The following is a 21,100-nucleotide window of genomic DNA, read 5'->3' as shown; positions in this document are numbered from 1 at the left end:
AAGGGGAAGCTAGGTATCACTGGATAAGAGTGCTGGGATTAGAGGCAGAAAAACCTGAGTTCAAATCCAGCTTCAAATACTCACTAGCTGTGTGGCTCTGGACAAGGGACTTAACACTCTATCTGCCCCCGTTTCCTGAAAAATGAGGACAATACTAACTTTTACTTCCCAAGGTGATTGTGAGGGCACATAGTAAGGTTCTACAAAATGCTATAATCATCATTATGATGTGATGTCCAGTAATCAGTTGAAGATGTAAGACTGGGGATCGGGAGATCTGAAAATCATCTGCACAGGAATTTAATCAATGGTAAGATCGTCAATTGAAAGAATATATATACACATTATATATGTCTATTAGACATATATAGAATATATATAGAAGTTATATAGAAGAAAAAGCCTAGGACAGCTCTCTGGGGGCTCACTACCCATGGGCATGACCTGGATGAAGATGCAAGGTAATTTTGGAACTCTGGTACAAGGAACTGGGGAGACTCAAGGAGGGTTTCATTTAGAAAGTGATGCTTGAGTTAAATCCTGAAGACAAAAACAATGGGATTTGAAGAGGAAGAAGGGAGGCGTGGACAGAGACAGGAGATGAAATGCCATGGATGAGAAACAGCACAGCTTTCAGTCTGGCTAGAAAGTGAAAGGCAGGAATGTAGATAACCTGGAATTGGGGTTATGAAGGTTTTAAATGCCGGGGCAATTTATATTTGATCCCAAAGGCAAGATGGAGCCATTGGAGTTTACTGAGCGGGAGAGTTACCTTTTAGCAAAGATCAGACCAACATTTTAGTAAAATCATTTCAGCAACTCTGTGGATATAGTGGGGATTTCTTTTGGGGTTGGACTAGATGACTCCTGAGGTCCCTTTCTCCTTTTGTGACTAACTCTCAAGCTTAAGATGCCCAGTTCTTTCAAACCAAAAGTGATGGAGAGCCATTGGAGTTTACTGAGCAGGAGAGGGACGATGTCAGACTAGCCTTTTAGCAAAATCAGTTTAGCAATTCTGCAGACATTCACTCCTTAGGTTCCTTCTTCTATAACCAACCCTCTATCTTCCATTCTCTAAGCTCAATAAGCTAAATTCCTTCCATCTTTCTTTGTAATGGTCTAGTTTTCCATTGCTTCACCATCATGGTCATTTTTCTTTATGTGCATCACCTCGTCAGTAGCTTTTTCTAAGACTAGGACTGGACTTTCAACTAGACCACAATGGGATGGGACCTCCTTTGTCATGAATACAGCATAAAGTCACAGTAGCGCTTCATTTTTAACTCTTACCAAGCTTGCAGCCAAAAGAAAAGTGGAAGGGAAGGAACACAAATGGCCTACTATGCTGCTAGGCAGGCACCATGCAAATATTATCTCACAATCCTGAGAAGCAGCTGCTGTTAGTTTTTTTAACACTTGAGGAAACTGAGGCAGGTAAGTGACTCACCTGGGGTGTCTTTTTTGTGTGTCCAAGGCCAGATTCGAGTTTAGATCTTCCTGACTCTATGCACTGTGCCACCTAACTACCCAAAGTGTTATCTGAATATGCCTTCTCTACTGTATTTGTGTGATTGATTTTTTAAATTCACTAAAATCTCATTCTACTCATTCATCCTCTACACATCATCATCCTATGGGTTTGCCTCTTGGTTTGATGTTAGATGCCAATTTGACATGCCTCAATTTACTGAAGTCATCATTAAATGTAAAACAGCCAAGAGCCTTTGACAAGCCCAGAGGCATCCCATTCAAAATAGCCCACAAGGCTGACATTTATATTGCTGTTAGTCAATCGGTTCTGAAGATACCCAAATGTACCCAAATTCAGCCCATGTTTCACATCAATTCAAATATTAAATGCCATTCCTCATCACGGGAAATTCAAAGTTCAGACCACCAAACAAAAATATGCTATCAAAACGAGCTAAAACTCTGCAAATCTCAAAGTACTACACCTCCAGGCTAGTTATTATTTATTATTATTGCTGAAATGAAATATACATCTGTGGCATTCTCTTGATCTACGTAGGAACGTGGCAGAACAAAATGACTGCTAATGACTGCATACCAAACTTATCAGCTAATGCATTTAAAAATTGGCACTGACATTGTCCATTGTTTTACTATTAATTTTGTGTTTTGTGGTTTTTTTACATAGTTTGAAGTCAGTCCTCACTCAATCTGTATCACTTCAAGTCTTCCCATACCAATTTGTATGCTCCGTACTCAGAATTCTTTATATAGCACAATTATATTTTTGCAATTTATTTTTATTACATTTTTTGGAAGGGGGAAGGCAAGGCAATTGGGGTTAAATGACTTGCCCAAGGTCACACAGCTAGCATCAAGTGTCCGAGGCTGGATTTGAACTCAGGTCCTCCTTTCACTGTGCCACCTAGATGCCCCCCTCACATTTTTTTGAATCACATTTTTGAAGTATGCTTTAATCATTTGTCACTTAATTTAATCACATCATTGTCACATCATTTAATCCAACATCTCCTTTGCTGAGATGTCCACTGTGCCACTTTGCAGTGTGTTAGTGTGTTGACACCGCTGACAACTCCCGGATTCTTTCTGCTCTCTGGGTTTTTACAAGACTCCTTTCTCCTGGTTCTCTTCCTACTTGTCTGACCACTCAAATCTCCTTTGCTGGCTCCAGACTGAATGAAAAAAAAAACATTTAATTGCTTATTATGTGCAAAGCACTATGCTAGGGGTCCTGAGAAAAGCTCTCAAGGATCTTTTCTGACAAGGAGACCATATAGGAGACTGCAGCTCATGAGGTCCTGAGAGGTCGGCCACACAGCAGACAGTGACAATTTTTGATCACTTCCATTGATAAAGCCATTTCAGTTTCTGATGCTGTACCATTTTACAGTGGCATCTTCCGACCATGGGTGCTTCCCAAGGCTTTGCAAATCCCAGGCCCAATCAGTCCCCATACCTTTACTTCTCTGGGCAGATGGCTCAGATCTAGTCCTCGTCTCTAAGCTCCCACGTTGCCAGCTTCAAACTGTATGTCCCAAGGACATCTCAAACAGAACTTTTATTATTCCCCTTCCGCCATCAAATTTCAAAGGTACCAATCACCAGTGTCCTCCTAATTAGTCTCCCTAACTCAAATCTCTCCTCCAGCATAGTCAGCTGTCTCCAAGTAATGATGCCCACACAACATGAGTGTGGCTTTTACAGCCAACCTGGCCCTAACCTATTTTTCAGCCACATTATACAAATTTCCCTTCCCATGTGCAACTGGCCTCCTCTGGTACACTCTCCTGTCAAGACATGCACACATCCCCTTCACCCTACTTCACTCAGGGGACCCCAACTCCCCCCTCCCTTCCTCTAACTTAATTGCCAGTTTCCTTTCCTGGCTGGACATCAAAGCCCTCACCTCTACTCCGGTAAAGATCCTGTGCAGCAGACACTCAGATGCAACCTAAGTATTTCTGGACCTTGACACCTGCCCAGGCTGAACCCTTGTCCAAGCCCTTGCTTGGCTTTTCCACTGACCCAGCAGCTGAATTCTCTTACCATGTATTGTCTTTCCCAATTGATGTGTGAACCCCCAGAGATAGTCTTTTTCTATTTGTAGTCTGTCCCTTGCATAGTGCTTGGCACAAAAATGCTTCATCTGTGCTTTTTTCATACTTACATCAGACTCTCCCTCTTCCCTGAGGACTCACCTGCTTCCATATCAGGCTGGAACAACCTGCTGCCCATTTGCTGCACACATCTACGTACACATATTTTTCGCAGACTGCCCTGTTCTGCATGAAGTCTTTCCCCATTGCTCCCAATTCCAATTCTCTCCTCTCCCTCATTCCCACCCCCAATGAATACAAACTTTTGCAGAGCATGGATTTAATTTTTTGCATTTGTGCCAATGCTGGTATTCGGCACACATCATAGTTTATCTATTAATTATATAACACATAATGTAATATTAGAATATAATTACAAGTTTCATTACAAGTTTAACTTGGGGAAGAATCCTAAAAAAAGGCTGCAGTGCCTTACCAGGGTCACAGAGTCAGTATGTGTCAGAGGCAATGTAGCACTACCTCTTGTCTTCTAATGTTCTTACTGTTATGGTAAAGCAGAATTCAACCAGCGTTATCAGATTACCAAATTTTCGGTTATGTTCAAATAAAACATTTACAATCCAAAATTTGTGACTCTATATCTAGCATATATTAAATTTTTCAAAATAAAAAAAGCAAAAAAGCTAAACATTTTTAAATTTTAAACTTAGGAAATAAAACGAGCATTTCTCTAACAAAGTGGAACAGAAAAACCACAATCCATTATTGTAGTGACAGTTTAGATTTGAAGATCTTTCCCACCCATTAATAGGCCATGTAACCTGCTTACATCACAGGAAGCCTAAGTCACAGGTGGTAGGAGCTTGCAAGGGGCAAACGTAAGTGTATCACAGGAAATGCAGAGAGCAGTTTGAGCTGAGGGAAAGGGCCACTTGGTGTGTTAGTGGCTAGACCCCAGCAAGAGGGTGGAATGCTAATGGGTGGTGAGGCTCCCTGCTGTGACACTGTCTTAAGTTCCCTGCTGTCATGGGGGAGTCGGCTGCTGCTTGGATGGGTTGGACTTATTGGTTATGGCATCTGGTTCTCTGGTGTCTGAATAAATGTTTTACTCTTCTGCCCTCTATATGGAGTCTCTCTTACTTTGAGATACAGAATTACACAGGTATATTCACAATTGTCTTCAATGTTGTGTTTATTGCCTGACTAATACACTTATGTACAACTTGTTGTCATGCAACATTTTTTCTTCTCCCTCCCTCTCCCCTTCTTCCAATATGACACAAATATTTCAGTTCTCCGGATGCAAACAGCATCTTCCTTCATTTATTCCCAATACCCAATCTTAAAAAGTAAAAGCCTCAAAAATGAATATAGCAGTCACAAAAATTAATGTCTTTGGGCATTTTATTTAGTCAAGTAACAAGAAACCTCTACGATATTTCACATACCGGCTAGTGACTAGTAACAGCAGTAATCTATGCACCAAAAACACAGCTGAGTGTCTAATACAATCATTTTTAACCTGGTGAAAGTTTTAGCGGCTAAACATTGATGAAATACGCACAGTGAGATGCATGCAAGTACTAGACAAATGTCACCCAACACCAAAACAAAGAACCACGAGCACAAGATGTCCCTTCTTTGACCTTAAGCCTCAACTGATGGACTTTTTTACGACTTTTCTGAACATCCCTGAACTCCCAGGGATACATGTCTTGGGCCAATTAATCAAGAACAATTTGAAGCAGAGGAAAAGCATTACCCCTTCCTCAAACCTGTGTACTACTAAGACATACATGCTCTTGGTTCTAAAGAAGAACAGGACATATTAAAGGCTGTAAGTTTAGTCCAGAAGCACTGGGCCCAACTATGTTGCCTCTTTCACATAAGTGGCTATTATGAAATACTGAATTACCCCCCCTAGATCATTGGTGAGGCTAAGATCAGATTGCACAAGAATTCAGACAGGCACAAATTCAAGTTCCTGAATCTACAATCTCACTTGAAGACACCTTAATGGACCTGCCATTGTCTGGGTGTGTGATGATTTTGGATGACCTCCAAGGAGCCAATGGCTAGAATGGGCATTTGCTAAAGAGTAAAGCCCCCATAACCACATATGCCTCCAGATTTCTTTGCATCTACAATGGCCACCATTCTATTAAGCAAATAAACATGTTCAGAGACCCCCGTAAACCTTCTCCCACTCCACCCCCTTTCCGGTTTAAAAAATCCCAACTCAAAAAAGACAAACCCAAGTCGGTTCTAACTTTCATTAGGACCAGTTCACAAGAAATGCAAACAGGTGGAAAGTAAGCACATTCATTCATTGTTAAAAGTAGGCCCTGACATACTAGTCTAACGGAAAATTTGGAGAAACCACAAGTATAAGGAAAATACCCATATTAAATGGGGGGGAACCCACAAAAACCTGAAACAGTTTTTAGCAATGGCTGACTATTTACTAGACAATGTTGACTACAAGGTATGCTTCTGCAACTAAAAAGGGGAGAATAAAAAGATGCTGAAAATACATGTTAGATACTAACGATCTTCAGGCTTTGAAGATGTCATTGCATGAAGAAAATTATGGGAAACACTGTCCCCGATAATTACGTACACCCTTAGTGTAACATATGGAGATCACTGTCTCCGATATAAACACTGTGGTAGGCAAAAACTACCTTGTTCTTTACTCATTATGGAAGACACTGCTTCCGATAATGTAAGCTAGATTTGTAAAAGAGGTACTGGAAGTTTTGCACTGAAATTCTGAGGCAATGCAGGCATGCCTTCACTGCTGAAATCTTTTTAATAGAATTGGGTTTATGTCATCAACCTCATTATCTTTGTGCTAAATACATGTGAGAAATAAGCCAATTTTACTAAAATGTTCCAATCCTGACATGTTCTGTTCAACAATAGGGTATCTCCAAGAATTTGACTTTATCTCATTTACTCAAAAAGTTGTGGTCAGTTTAAATTTTAGAGTCAAGACCTGTCCAGTGGCAGCACACAAATCAAATGCAAAACTTCTAGTATCTGTCCAGTTTTATTAGCAGATGCTGCTTTTAATTCAAAAAAACGACAGTATAACTGTCATAATTATGGAAGGCACTGCTTCCGATAATTATCTTCTATAAAAAAATGAAACACCATTTATAGTGAACTCTGTCACTGATAAATAAAGACAAATAAATATATCTCAGTGCCAAATAATCGAAAGCTTTCCCATGAGGTTAACTTCTTGGCCAAAATTTGGCAAATATATAGTTTAGAGTTGACAAACTGAGCAAGAGTGATATCTTTTCAATAGTCCATATCAATCTGACATAGTTCAGAGGACTGCACGGAAAAGTCACTAAAGCCAATTTTCTTCTTGGGGAAGGGGGACAGGTAGGAGAGAGAGCAGAAAAAAGTTATCAAAAAAAGTTCTTTGGCTTCTAGTCTCCTCTATTAATGAAGAATTCTAGGGTATACCAGGGTTACGCTTCTGTGATAATCACCAAATACAATTTATTCAGGTGAATCACCTCTATCTTAGCCATTCCTGGCAAGGGAGTCCTAGTCTTCTCCCTGACTGGCTCTGTTTCAGAGGGAAGAGAACTAATACATCTCATAACCTTATCCCTCGATCAACAGCAAGAGATAACACATTAAAGTGGACATTCAAGGTCCTTAGTAGGCACCTTTCTTCCCATGTTCAGGGTAACAGTTGTTGGATTAGGGCCATTATTGGATCTGTGGTTCCCCCAACTGCTTTTGGTTGTGTGAAGGGGATCAGCTGGGAGGCAGTTAACACTGCGAATAACCTTAGTTGGAGCCTACAGATGAACTAGAAGGAAAAGTCTTAACAATTTTTCAAGAGACTGAGTTCAGTTTGGCCAGGGTGCAAAACATTTGCCCGGCACTAAGTACAAGTACCTACCTTGTACTAATTGCTAGGCAGGATTTAATTTTTTTTAACAAAGCTTTTTAACTTTTATAGTCCTGCTGAAAATATTGGATAAGACCAGTAATGACTTTTGAGGACTACACTGCCTTACTGTTCTCAGATGAGTTGTGGGAATTTCATCTAAAATTCATTGTCTATGTCCCAAATGTTACCAGCCAGTGAATTTGCAGCCCCCTGAACTGTCCAGGTAGCAAGGGCTAACTGGTTTCTGAACAGTGTTTCATTGAAGTTACTGTCTCTCTTCTTCAAAAGTTTCAAATGGTCTAACAAAGCTGAGAGAGTATGAGAGCCGGATCCCCAGAAGATATGACGAAAAGGAGTTTCCCTTGGAGAGACATAGGGAGAAAGGAGGCTGTATTCCACCTAAAAGATCAAAAAAATTAATTAATTTCTATTAAAGTACACCAATCTGGTAACCACTTCTAAAAAACAAAACTTTTGAAAGGCAGGAATTCTGAAAGAACTGATGCTACTCATCTCCTGACAAGAAAGGGAACAGACTCAAGATGGAAGGAAACAATTTTAGACGTAGCCTAGATGGAAACTCATTATGCTTTACTATCCAAAAAGGAGGTGAAACACAAAATCTTTTTTAAAAAAATTTAGATTCTTGCTCCAAAGCTTAAAAAATATCTGCTACAATCTCCAAAAACACTATCAAGCAATATAACAATAACTAAAACAAAAATTGCTATAATTATGAAATTATAATCATAAATTATGAAGCTATTGACTAGCAACTTTCATTTTAGATTTGATCTCAGAGATGACCACAAAAAGGTCTGTTAATCTCGTGCCAGAGTTGCAAAGACACAATATACAACGGGTCAAAAAGCTGAAGTGGAAGCAGGCATGAAGTCTACAGGATGAAGTCCTTAGCCCTAGGCAGTTATCATGTATCAGGCAGTCAATATACCTGGTGGCCCAAGTTCAGGTGCGGCTCTAAATTAAAGGTTACATTTACAGAAATTTTAAATCTTTTAAGGCTTTATAAATTTGTTGAAATTTTAAGAATTTCTAATGCAGTGAACCTACTTACATAAAGACAAATAAAGCCACTCTTAACAAGAGTCATCACCTGCTGTGATGGTAAGTAAAATCCTATTTTACCTACAATTCAATATGGAGTTCTGCACCTACATTTCCTACCAGTCTCTAAGTTCAATGCCTAGCTCCCAGATCCCCTCTAGTTCAGGATTCTTGGATTTTCTTCATTCTGTAAATGCAATGTTTTTACCAAGGGGAAATTACTTACTTTCATGATACGATCATTGATTTCTCTATTAACAAGCCTATTGGTAGTGTCTGATCGGTAGAGGTCATTTGTGAGGTCATGGGTAGCCCTGCTAAAGTCCCCACGAGCAGAGAACATCCACTCATAATTCAGATTCAGGCTCTGAAACAGACAACACAAAGTTTACAGCCTAAGTAGCAAAGCATTCTGTTCAAAGTCAACTACCAAAGACTTAATGAGTCCTCCCATTCCTAGACAAAGTATTTCTCCACAAATTTAAGTATTCATTTCAGTCAAGTTCTCTACCTTTCATACAGCAAATCTAATAGAGAAGAGAACCTTTATTGAATTAAATACTGGATTTCTCCTAGGGATTTAAGGAACACAAAGCCAAGTACAGTAGTACTTAAATATTTCTCCTTTTGGCACACTCAAACTTCCCAAGAAGATATAAAAATACAAGGATTCTGAAAACCAAAACCTATATAGTACAAACCTTTAACTCTGACTTGTACACCAAAAGCTTCTTGACAAAACTGAATAACTCTTCATTGTACCTTTCATAATCTAGGTACAACTCATGGTCTCGGGTAAGCCTGATCACCATTTGGACAACCACTTCTGCAGCTGCGTACATCAGGTTTCCCAGTGGAGAAACATCTTTTGCCAGTTTATCGTAAGTATCCAGTTTGGTGCCCAAATATTTGTAAGGTTTATCCTAAAAAAACAAACAAAATCTGATTGGTATTGGAAAAAGAGTTTCAGGAACCTTGAATTCAGGTTTTGTTTCTGAGAGAAATAAATAATTTAGAATATATAATAGTTCTAAGGGAACATAATAACTAAAAATAATTATAATTATTTGTGTAACTATAATATTATAATAACAATAATAGTTCTAAGGGGGGAGGGAGCGTGACTGGGTCATTTTACTAAGTGTTTACCTATGTGGCAAAAATGAAAGCTCCTGACCTCAACTAGCTACATCATGGAAGTAAGATGTGCCAGTTGATGGAAACAGAAAGGGAAAAAGGTCCAAGACCTCAAGGCTATTCTTCTACTAGAAAGGGAAACACCAATACAGTTAAATGCACACAGAGTAAATGATGGGGAGGGCCTAGAAGCAAAGGAACCAGGATAGGTCATAATGGGAGAAGAGGCACCTGAGAGGGGCTCTGAAGGAAATAAGGGATCCCATGAAGCCCAGCACTCCATGCCTGTAAGACAGCCTATGCCAAGGCATGGAGACAGGAGATGGGCCATTGTGCCCAGGAAACAGCGAGGCAAGTCTAATAGCCATATCGCAATTAAGTCAATACACCAGGGATCAAAGGAGGCAAAGGACCCATGTGCACAATATTTATAGCAGCTCTTTTTGTGGTGGCAAAGAACTGGAAACTGAGGGGATGCCCATCAAACTGGGGAATGGCTGAACAAGTTGTGGTATATGAATATGATAAATGATGAAGGGGATGGCTTCAGAAAAACTGTAGAAACTGATACAGAACAGAACCAGGTCATTTTTATCCCACAACAGCAACTCTGCAAGAAACATTCAACACTAAAAGACCTAGTAACTGATGACCCACCTCAAGGCCAAAGGACTTGTGATAAAACATACTCTCCATCTCCAGATGGAGTGCTGATGGACCGAACCTACTTCCCTTTTTTGGACATGGTCAATGTGGAAACTTGTTTTTCTTGTCTATACATTTTTTCTCGCCTCCTCAATAGGTGAGAAAGGGGGAGGAGGGAGGTAGAGAATTCAGAACTGAAAATAAAACTGCATCCAGATTGTGAAGGATAGAGGAATTTCTATTTAATGCTAAAGCTACTGAAGCTTCCTGAGCACAGAAATGACATTGTCATAATATTAAATATATTAAATTGGCAGCTTAATCGGTCTGTTGACCCACTGCAGCACCTACTACTGCAAGAGTTCTTCCCTATGACTGCCACTCCTTTGCTTCACCCTCCTTCTTGCTGCTTTCACTTAGACACTAAGTAAGCATCGGTTCTACTTACTTTGACCCCCACCTCTTTATACAACGTCCAGAACCTTTCCTCCCTTCCTCCCATGTGGGCATTCTTGTTCCTAGCTTTGATAAAGCTGGGTGTCCCCTGACCAACACGCCGCCACTGCCCAATCTCACTCCTAAAGCGAGGGTTCTAAGCCTCTTTTTGTCACAGACCCCTCCCCATGTGAGAATGATTTTTAAATGTATATACACAACATTACTAAGAAACCAATGGTGTTGAAGTATAGTTTTCAAAATATTTTTAGAAAGCATTAGATCCCTGAAATCTCTCCCCAGATTTTTCTTCTACTTATTATTCAAAGGTCACTGGAGACATATTTTACAGATGAATGGACACTTGAACTCCTAAGGAAAGTTCAGCACCTGCTCATATTCTTTCCAGTGACTTCACTTCAGTTTCTCCTTCTCAGCTCTGTAAACATGTCTCTATTCCATTCACCCAAATCCCAAGTTCCAACTAGGATTTCAGGCACCTGGGAAAAATTCCTTTGGAGTGTAGTGAGGGAAGGGCAGACTGGGGAAGAGAGCTCAAAATACAAGGCCGTGTAAGGGAGAAATGCCAGGACTCCTATGGGTGGAGCCTCCAGGAACTTCCAGGTGGGGGAGGACAGAACCCGTACAAGGCAAGCTCACTTGAAGCACAGGAAAGCCTCAGGACGTCACCTGTGCCAACATGTCAGGCTAGCGTGATGGATCAAGGGAGCCCTGGCAATGAAATGACCATCTTGAGACTGAACTGGCAGATGATCTTCAGTGAACACCTCCTCTCTGGGTTACCGTGCCAGGGAAGGCCCCGATCTTCCGGCCCTCACCCCCACCAAGGGACTATTCTCTCTTAGGGCTTAAATTTAATACTCTGTTGATTTAGAGTTTAGTCACCATACCCCCAACTGTCCACATTAAGACCGTTACCAACATTTTGCCTAACGTTTATCTACTGGGTGGCTAGATCAGCCGCTTCAATGTTGCTGCCTTTCCATTACTCTAGATTTTTTCCATTACTTTTTGCCTCAGACTTTGAAAGATTTTCTAGCTTTGTATCTTCTCACCTCCTGACAACTCTCCCCATTCCTGGCCCCCAGTTCAGCAAAACCAGTCAATGCATCAGGCATGTCTCACCCATTATCAGTACTGCAAAGAAAGGAAGGCACTTCTAAAAAAATCCCTTTTCTAGAAGCAACCTTGGCCACTATAAATTGTAAGTCATGAATTTACTTTTCTCTCTCCTTCCCAAGAACATCAGCTTTCCTATTTCCTTTCATAAAATTTCCCCCCTCTCTAGTTTCAAAAGTTGTTCCTAGTCTTTTCTACCCAAGTCTATCAAATCTGAATAAAAGTATTTCCTAGTCAGAAAAGTAACCATGTAAATGATGACCAACCAGTATCAGTCAAGATGCCAATTTTATCAACTATACTAACCAGTCAACATAAGCATTTGTTGAGAATGTACTGTGGGGGAAAAAAGGAGATTCAGCTGGAGACCTTAAACTGTATCAAAAATCTGGCACTGGCTAATTAATGTAAAAGTAGATTAGTGGAACAATACACTAAATGTATTATGAATGACTATATTAATTATAACTATAATAACAAAAACTAATGTAAATGACTATAATAACGGTCCAAGTTGTTTTGGTTTGTTTTTAAAGGAACACTCAAACAAACCTTACCTCACAAAAACGGAATGAAATTGATGGGATTCCAGAATAGGCAAGGAAAGGGTAAGCAGCATTTTCCATTGAAAGTGGTTCCCTGTAAGGCAACCAAGTGTTAGCCATTATGACTACTAAGAATAATACCTCTATAGCAAGCATCTCCCTCTAAAAAGTTTTAGTGAAATTAAATACTGAAGTAGCCCATTTTTAAAAAAGGTGTTTTTCAACCACAATATTTTAATACAGAGCTAAGTATAGAGCCTTCAGCTGATACGATTAGGCCGGTGGGCCACTGTTTCTTCACTCAAGTAGCAAACTTACACCTCACTGATCCAGTTAGTGTCTCTGAAGAGAGGCCGTCCTGTAACTGGATGGTTTACCTGCGTAAAAGAAGAAAAACTAAACTGGCATCAACTTCAATTGAAAGCTGCCCGAGCTGGGGCAAAATTCAGTTAATTTTAGAAACATCTTTTAATCAAGGCTTAGAAGATTTTTAACCAAGACTGAAGAGTATAAAAAGATGTAAATTATTCAATTTTTCATTTCAGTAATACCCTTTTAACAAGGTCCACTTATTTATTAATGTAAAAAATTTTAATTCTAGTTATGCCCACAAGTTGTTTCTTTTCCAAGGAATTACTGATCTCTTTACAACAAGAGTTATTTACTCCCCTGGACACAAAGAGACCAACATGAAAAACTTGCTTGGACCAAAGTTATGCTAGTAGCACCCCACCCACCTCTTGATAAGCTTAGTTCATTTTGCAATTAATGGAATCTTGCACACTAAACCATGGTGTCAACACCATGTATTTATTCAATCCTAAAATATAACCTTATTTATATTTGTTATTCTCCAATCTATTCCAGGAAATCTAGTATGGCATTTCACTTCACAGCCCACAGTGGTTCCTTACTTTTTAACTGGGCAAAGGAACTAGAGTTCTAAACAATGTAACCATACAATCTAGCTGGTATGGTTATTTGGCTATTCTAGCGTGTACTTTGTTTCATCTGAATTAGTTCCTCTACATATGTTCATTTCTTATCTGCATGCTTTTTTTTTTGCATTGGAACCTCCTACCACTAATGCTAGTCTTACTTCTCCACTTTTGTGAAACCCTGAACTAAGCCAACCCATAAAGGCCCTTGTCTAACTTGTTCAGTACTCGTTTTTTTTTCAAATAAATGTTGGTCAACCAGACACGATCTGATGAGCCCTACAGTACGCAGTATATGGTGGGGATTCCCACATTCACTGATTAGCAGGTAAGGGAATCTTAAGTGAAAAGTTAGTCCTATTTGTAAATGCAGATGATACAGGAATGCAGTTTACTATTACGTGCATTATGGCTAAATTTGGGTAAAGTCACCACCTCACGGTGCTCTAGGCAACTGCTGGAAGTATTCATTGCCAAGACAGGCATTACACTGACAGATGGAAATTCCTCACCTGGTAGTTCCCTGTATTGATAAAATCAGTCCCTAAATATCCCAATTAACACACTATAAAAACCAATTCAACCAACTGCAGGACTCACCTCTTTCATGATTCTCTCGATGAGCGTGTACAACAATGGACTGGCAGAGACTCTGAAGTTACTTGAACCTGTAGAGTCAGTCAGCAATACTTATCTTTCACAGTAACTTTTGACATACTAATTTTGATGGTGTTCTAGATTCAATTTTAATGTGATTTTTAAAAAGCCTCATAACCTAACTCAAAAAACCTAATAAGTCATTTAGAAAAACAGGAAAAAAATGACAGAACAGGAAAAAAAAGTGTTCAGTAGTGGTTTTCATCAGTTTTATTAAAGACTATGCTAAAACTCTGACCTATGAGAAACCGTATTGAACACTTTCAGAAGTCAAAGGAACATCTTTTCCTTAGCAAGTATATATAGTACAACGTAACAGAACATAAGCCAGAAGCCCAAGAATATTTGTTTTATACGGAATAATAACTTGAGCAATTTAGTGATCAAATGTTAATTTCCCTGTTGCTCAGCAAAACCCTTAAGGCGACAGCTCTAGGCTTAAATGCTACTCAAAGTTAGAGAAAATGTGAAAATGGACAATTTAGAGCTGTTGGTGCCATTTCTATACATAAAGCTTCCGAGGTCAGCTTCATACTGCAACCCCTGGAAATCTGCAGAACATAAGCTTACCAACAACAGCAGCGTCCAGATTGATGTAAGTGACAGCCTTTAGATGCAATGTGGAAAGGTAACCCTAAACAAGGAGAGAATACAAGCAAAATATTGTGACTCAAAAGTTGGTATTTCTGTTAAATATCATTACCATGTCCATGTTAACCAGTACCATTTAATTAAGAACTCTTGATTGGAAAATTCAGTAAAAACAGCATACCTCTAGCCATTCTGTGGCACCAATAGATCCAAATTCTCCACCACTCCAGCTGGCAAAGACAACGCTTCTTCTGGGTTTATACCCACCTTAAGACAAAATAAAATTTAAGTTTTGTTGATTCTTTTTGTATTAGACCTTAGTTGTTCCCTAACAGACTGCCTCCCTCCAATGAATTCTATACTTTAGGAGGGGTATATAGGAGAGAGCCATTAAGCAAAACTGACCAAGCTGGACAGCGTACAAATACCCAGAATCCTCTACCAAGAAGTATGTTATCTTTTCTTCAAGAACAAGATTAGTCATTTCAACAAATTTTAATCTGATTGCCTGAGAAAAGGGTATTCCTAAGTTTCACTTTTCCTTAAAAATTTAGTTTAAAAAACTTTAGAGTGAGGGTGTAAATTAAGACGCTGTAAACCAGGCAAGTAAAGTCTGCCAGTAATACCACTGTCCAATTAGATAATGAACTCTAGGTGTCATGCTAGCAGGTAGTTCAACTGAAAGCGAGACTCTCCTTGCCCTTGAGGAGCTCATTAGAGAGACTGTACACATAAGAGGTTTCGGTTCTTTGCAGATACTTGGGGTACTGGTTCTGTCATTGTCAAGGATCTTGGAAAGAAACGTAAAGGCAGATGGCACTCAAGTGAGTCCAAGGACCAGAATGAAATGGGGCCAGAGATACCAGCTGGGTCAAGCACCTGGTGGGAAGGTCCAGTTTCTGGCTATTAAGGTAGTCTTGGTGGACAGGCTATTAGAGAGAGGGAACGGAAGGTCCCTTAGCTCCCTGTGGTGAAACTCCAGTGCTTAAACAAATTCTAGGGGTAGGTCTTAACTGAAGACAGAAGCTTCTGCTAATGTACCTGAATGTCCTACGCCGAATAAAAATCATTTTGCCATGACCCTATCCTTATCCGTTCTATGACCAAAAGGCTCACCGAACCTTTTAACCATTTTTTTTCACCCTCTAAATAGGCAGCTAAAAAATAACTTCCTCCATAGCCAGTTATCAGCCAGTCAATAGCAAGCACTTTCACGGCTCAGCTAAGAATCTCACACCTTCTACTTCACCAAGAAAAAAATTTGAGGCCATTTTGCCAAGAGCACCCTCTTCTCATCTGAAATCAGGCAGTTATCTTCCTGCATTATCTCTACCTTCTCCTGCTCCTCTTTTACCAAAAACAAATCTTCTACACACACTTTTGATCCCATCTCCAGCAGGACTGCATATCTTTCTTCCATTCCCTCCTCTACTGGTTGTTTCTTCTACAAGCATGCCCAGTCTGCCCCATCTAACTCTCATTTGATCCATCCACCCCTGCTAGCTACTGATGGCTAAACTCCTTGAGAAAGCAAAGCTCTCTATAACTGTTGCATCTCCTTCCTTTCTCACTCTTCTAATCCCTCTGTAGCCTAGCTTCCAAATCTAAACATTAGATTGGTACCAAGGAGATATGCCTCATTCCATTGAACCTGGCAATAATCTCTGAATTGCCAACTCTCATGACCTCTTTGGTCAAGACTTTGGTGCCGTTGCTCATCCTCTTCTCCAGTATACTTGAGTCTCCTGACTACTGTGTCTTTGCTGGTTCTTCCTCCAGGTCACCTCACCCCATGACTATGCCCTGGGCTTCTTCTCTTCTCCCTTTACACATATATTGTTTATACAGATAATTTCAGTGGATTGAATTACCATTTCAATGTGGCTGAAGCACTGACCACTCTCCTCACCTCTACTCTCATACCACCAACTGCCTTTTAGACATGTTGAACTGGAAGTCCTGGGAAATGGATGAACTGGAAATCCCAAACTCAGACTGTCTAAAACATTATCTTTCCTCCCGTTTTCTGATTATCGATAAAAACGTCACCTCCAGGTCAGCCAAGTTCCCAACTCCAGTGTCATCCTGGACAAAGATTCTATCTTCACAATCTCTTGAATATGTCGTCTTAACTCCACTTAACTCACTGGTACAGGCCTACATCATACCTGAACTACTGTAACAGCTTTCTGGTATAGCCCAAGTGATCTCACTCAAACACAAGTCAGGCCATGCTACATGCACACCCCTGTACTCAAACACAGTGGCTTCTCTAACCTTTTCTTTTATTTGGCCTAAAATGCCTTTCGTAATCTGGCCTTATATCCTCCCAATTTTCTCTTTCAAGTGAGAAAGATAATCTTGTAGATAATCTACAAGAGGCCTTTCCCTTCTCTGAGAGATCTCAGAGATCTGATCTCTGAGGGATCTCTGAGATCTCCCATCTACACTGTATTTATCTTTAATGTATGTAGTTTGCATGCTGTCTCCTTTAGAGGAACTGTACCACTAACATAATGCTTACTGGCTGAACATTAAACACAAGTTCCTCCATAGCTAGTTGATCAACAAAAGCACTGAAAAAGAAAATTCACTAGAAATCCTCATAGTTCCATCTACAGAAACAGATTTCCTAAGAGTTTCCAATTTCAAAAAGGAAGATGGGATACTAGCCAAGATTCAGCCAAACATTCCATAGTTCTTGGAATGCTGAGTTCCATGTTATAATTAAAATGCACAACTATAATTCAAAGTCACAGTTAGTCCTGAAGTAATTTTACCTTTAGACACCAAGTCAGAATATGCACGAGCAATCTCCAATAGAAGAGAGGTCCCAACAAGAGATTTGGCAGCTCCAGGGCCCCACGCATCCCTCTGAGCCCCTACCACAATATAGCGATCTGCAAATAGAAAGATCATATTGAATTTATGTCTAATTCAGTTGTCATACCGTTTGTATGGGTTGAACAGAAGTTTCAATCTGTGAAGAAGTGAAAGATCTTGAAAACAAAAGAGGCTTTTGGGGAGAGACCTGTAAAGTACCACTCTGCTTTTCATCACAAGTTGGGAGTACATACTTTAGGAGAAAAGAGAGCAAATTGGGGTGCTGGCCTTGTAGTCCTACACTTATGATATTATGACTCAGGTAAAGAGTAGGCTCCTCCCTAACACAGCCCCAAATATATGGACAAGACATACCTCTTGTGGACCACCAGCTCAAGTAACTTTAGTCTATAAAAGTCAAGACTTGGCAAGCAGTCAAAGGCTAAGTATTTTAATGTCTACCATCCGTATAGCAGGAAGCATATAGGTACCTACCTGTTAGTATTTCTTTTCACTTGCTAATTTACTAACAGGTTCAGAAGCAGCTCTCTCTCTAGCTCCTACACACTGGAAACCATGATGTCAAATAATGAATTGGAATTCAATGTTTAAACTCAACATATCCAAGCTCCCTAGAATGTTACTGAATTCTCCCTATTAAAAATCATAAACTCAAGCTGTAGGAGCCAACATGGAAACTGCCAGCAGCGGCCTACACAGGCCAGAAGTTCATCAGGGAAAACTAATAATATAAATATATTTATAAGGAGAAAACACCAAAGAAAGTCTTACCTGGTTCATCAATGCCTTTGACAACGCCAAAAATGTTGAGAAGTTTTCTTTCTTCTAGTACATTGTTGACAGTCAGTCTCACATTCACGTTTGAGCTTATTTTACAGTCACGATCTCCAGTCCAGGCTTCAGGACAGGCCTCTCCATGCATTTCACTGAAATGGAAGCATAAAGATGAACTGCTAGCCCCTCCTTTCTGCCAAATAACCATCAGTCATAGTGTTTGATAACAATGTCAGACCTTAGAGAACAAGAGCCACTTCTTGGCACTGCTCTCTTCCCTCTTCAAACTCTTACTTACTTATCTACATACATGCTTTTTCACTATTGTCTTTGCCTCACTATTTGCCTAACAAAGAAATTCTTGAATATAGTATAGACAAAGTTAGGAAAGAGACCCAGAACAATAGATGATAGAATTTAACAGGCATAAAAAAGAAAAATTCTACATTTAGTCGTTTAAAAAGCCTATAGAGGGTAAAGATCTGGCCTGACAACCGGTCACAAAAAGACATTCGGCTTTTATTTAAGTATAAGCTTCACCCTGAAACAGAAATATCATGGATTTAGAGCCAAAAGGACCTTAGAAGTTGTCCTGAGATTTCACAAATGAGAAAAAGATCTTCCCAGGGTAGTAAATAGTAGAGCTGGTTTCCAACCCAACACTCTTTCCACTTACTACAAGACTGAATGGCTTAACAAAAGCCATTTTGAAGTAGACCAAGCCCATCTTTCATCAAAACCCTTAGTTTTCCTGTTCCCCAAATCTACATACATTTACACTACATACATTGACTCTCTTGGGAGTCAATCCCAAGTCTCCAAAACTATACCTTACACAAAGACAACTTCTTACCTGAAGAGTTTCGATGCAAGAGCTCTGGAAATTGTTTGGACAGGAATATTAGGTAATCCTGATGACTGTGATGGTGGGAACTGAGTGTGATTGAAGGAAGGGAATCCAGGTGTAAAGGGATCACCTGTTCCTAGATGGGCCTGTTAAAACAAGATACACTATTATTTCAAGAGTTAATGGACTAGTTTTTATCTGTACTCTATGATCAGGCATATCTAATTAGACCCCAGTCCTAGATGACAGACAAATGACTTAGCAATATCTAGGAACTTGAAGGATTTGGGAAATCAGGAATCCTTGATTAGTACACATGACGGATAGAATATGCCTGATCTTTTCAGAGGTTTATGGACAACTTTGTAAAAATCACAAAGCTGCCAAGATGACACTAAGAAAACCTATTTTACAGAATTATCAACTAATTCACAAAAATCAGAGCTAGATCTCTCAAAATTCATCTCATCTTCTGATCTATAAAGACTAACTATTTCAGAAAGATGCCATATACACTGCTCCTTTCCTTTGATATAGACCAAATCCAACAATTTCTGGAACATATTCATCCAGACAGGGAGAGAAAAAAAAACTTACATGTCCAAAAGGTACAATATCTGCCTCAACGATATCAAAGTCAGAACGGGCAAGGTATATCAAGACACCAACTGCTTTATACTCTTGGGCATTTGCAACCTGGAGAGAAATTATAATATTTAAGTTTTGGCACATTAGTCTAAATGGGGCTGAATTTTACGGGATTAAAATGTTTAGTTTTATGTTTCTACAATGATATAGGATTTAGACTTCCAACTAAAATGATTATGATTTCCTGAATCGGACAGAACTGGCACCAGCAAAAGCAGAAGGCAGAAATTCAGCTCAATATAAAGAATTGTTAAAAGTGGTAAGAACCCCATTCCTAGATGTGTCTAAGAAAAAAGGGCTAGGGATACAAAGCGGCAAAAGACAGTCCCTACCCTCAAGAAATTTGGAATTTTAAGCCTAGAATTTTTTATATAAATTTTAAAAATAGAATGAGAAACTACAGTGACACCACAGAACTGCTTAAGAAGTAAGCCAGACACGAAGGACAATAGGAAAAAGGGAAAAAGCAAAGCCAGCGAGTACAAGCAGCCTCTAAGGGCAGCCAGAGACCACCCAAGGACACATGTAATCTGATAGGCCCTATGTCCAGAGGCAACCACAGCAGAAGGCTCCCTTGAGACAGCTCCAAGGTGGAGAGCTTAGCAGTGCCAGGAAGCAAGGAGAGGCAGGCCAATAATCAGATGAAGACCAGCTAGGGGCTTGTCTCTTAAATCTGGCTTAAAATTCCCGTGAGGGCCCTGAAGATTCAGCACTCTGAATCTCAATGATCTAGGGGGTCCCTCTAGGTGTGAAAGGCAACACAGAAACTCAGGGGATCCAGGGCAAGACCAACCAGGGACAACCACCTCTCCCAAAAAGAATAGCAAGGTTGAGCCTAGAGTTGGCACAAAGCCCCAGTTCAAGAATAAAGCAAAGAAACACCAACCAGTATGAAAAATTATTGTAGTTCTAGAAATCGACAAAAAGGAAAAAGGAAATAAATGTAAGGCTGCAGGGACTCCAACTTCTTCAGAATTCTTTGTTTTGCTAACAGTTCTTCCCACCCTGGTATTATCCTAGCTAATAACCTACTCACCTTCTCCGCAAAAGAAAGCTTCCCAGCTCTAAGTAAAACCACAGATCCATCTATGGCAATATTTCTTGACTTCAATTTCTCGAAGTCATCTCTGAAGCCATAATTAGCATAAACTAGTGTACCCTAGAAGGAAAACAATTGTTTCAAGTCACCATTTTAGTAGGATAACTAATTCTTTATTGTACTGGTAGTCAAAGGCTACTGTGATAGTGCGAAAGGGGAAAGGAAAGTATTTACTCAAACACACATATCATGAATAGTGAGTGACAGCAATACTCTGAATACAGCAATATTGTATAACTGGATCTATATGCTTAAAAAGAAGCACGTA

The 21,100-nt window shown here is 39.7% G+C and overlaps 1 protein-coding gene across 2 annotated transcripts in view; it reads right to left on the bottom strand.

The window, feature by feature from the left end:
• Positions 1-4,934: 4,934 nt before the first annotated feature.
• Positions 4,935-21,100, bottom strand: part of TFRC (transferrin receptor) — a 30,127-nt gene continuing 13,961 nt past the window's right edge. For both annotated transcript variants that reach the window (XM_036747900.1, XM_036747899.1), the window contains exons 7-19: positions 20,770-20,892; positions 19,683-19,781; positions 19,092-19,231; positions 18,236-18,390; positions 17,401-17,520; positions 14,802-14,887; positions 14,600-14,663; positions 13,973-14,040; positions 12,753-12,811; positions 12,447-12,528; positions 9,234-9,455; positions 8,759-8,899; positions 4,935-7,866 (exon numbers count right to left, since the gene is read on the bottom strand). In XM_036747900.1, coding sequence (XP_036603795.1) covers positions 7,624-7,866; positions 8,759-8,899; positions 9,234-9,455; positions 12,447-12,528; positions 12,753-12,811; positions 13,973-14,040; positions 14,600-14,663; positions 14,802-14,887; positions 17,401-17,520; positions 18,236-18,390; positions 19,092-19,231; positions 19,683-19,781; positions 20,770-20,892 — 1,602 coding nt within the window. In that variant the 3' untranslated portion in view covers positions 4,935-7,623. The remainder of the gene's footprint in view (positions 7,867-8,758; positions 8,900-9,233; positions 9,456-12,446; positions 12,529-12,752; positions 12,812-13,972; positions 14,041-14,599; positions 14,664-14,801; positions 14,888-17,400; positions 17,521-18,235; positions 18,391-19,091; positions 19,232-19,682; positions 19,782-20,769; positions 20,893-21,100) is intronic.

The sequence above is a fragment of the Trichosurus vulpecula genome, chromosome 2, assembly GCF_011100635.1.
Source record: "Trichosurus vulpecula isolate mTriVul1 chromosome 2, mTriVul1.pri, whole genome shotgun sequence".
NCBI classification, from domain to species: domain Eukaryota; kingdom Metazoa; phylum Chordata; class Mammalia; order Diprotodontia; family Phalangeridae; genus Trichosurus; species Trichosurus vulpecula.
The sequence above is the reverse complement of the archived record's forward strand: the minus strand, read 5'-3'. Positions and strand labels throughout refer to the sequence as shown.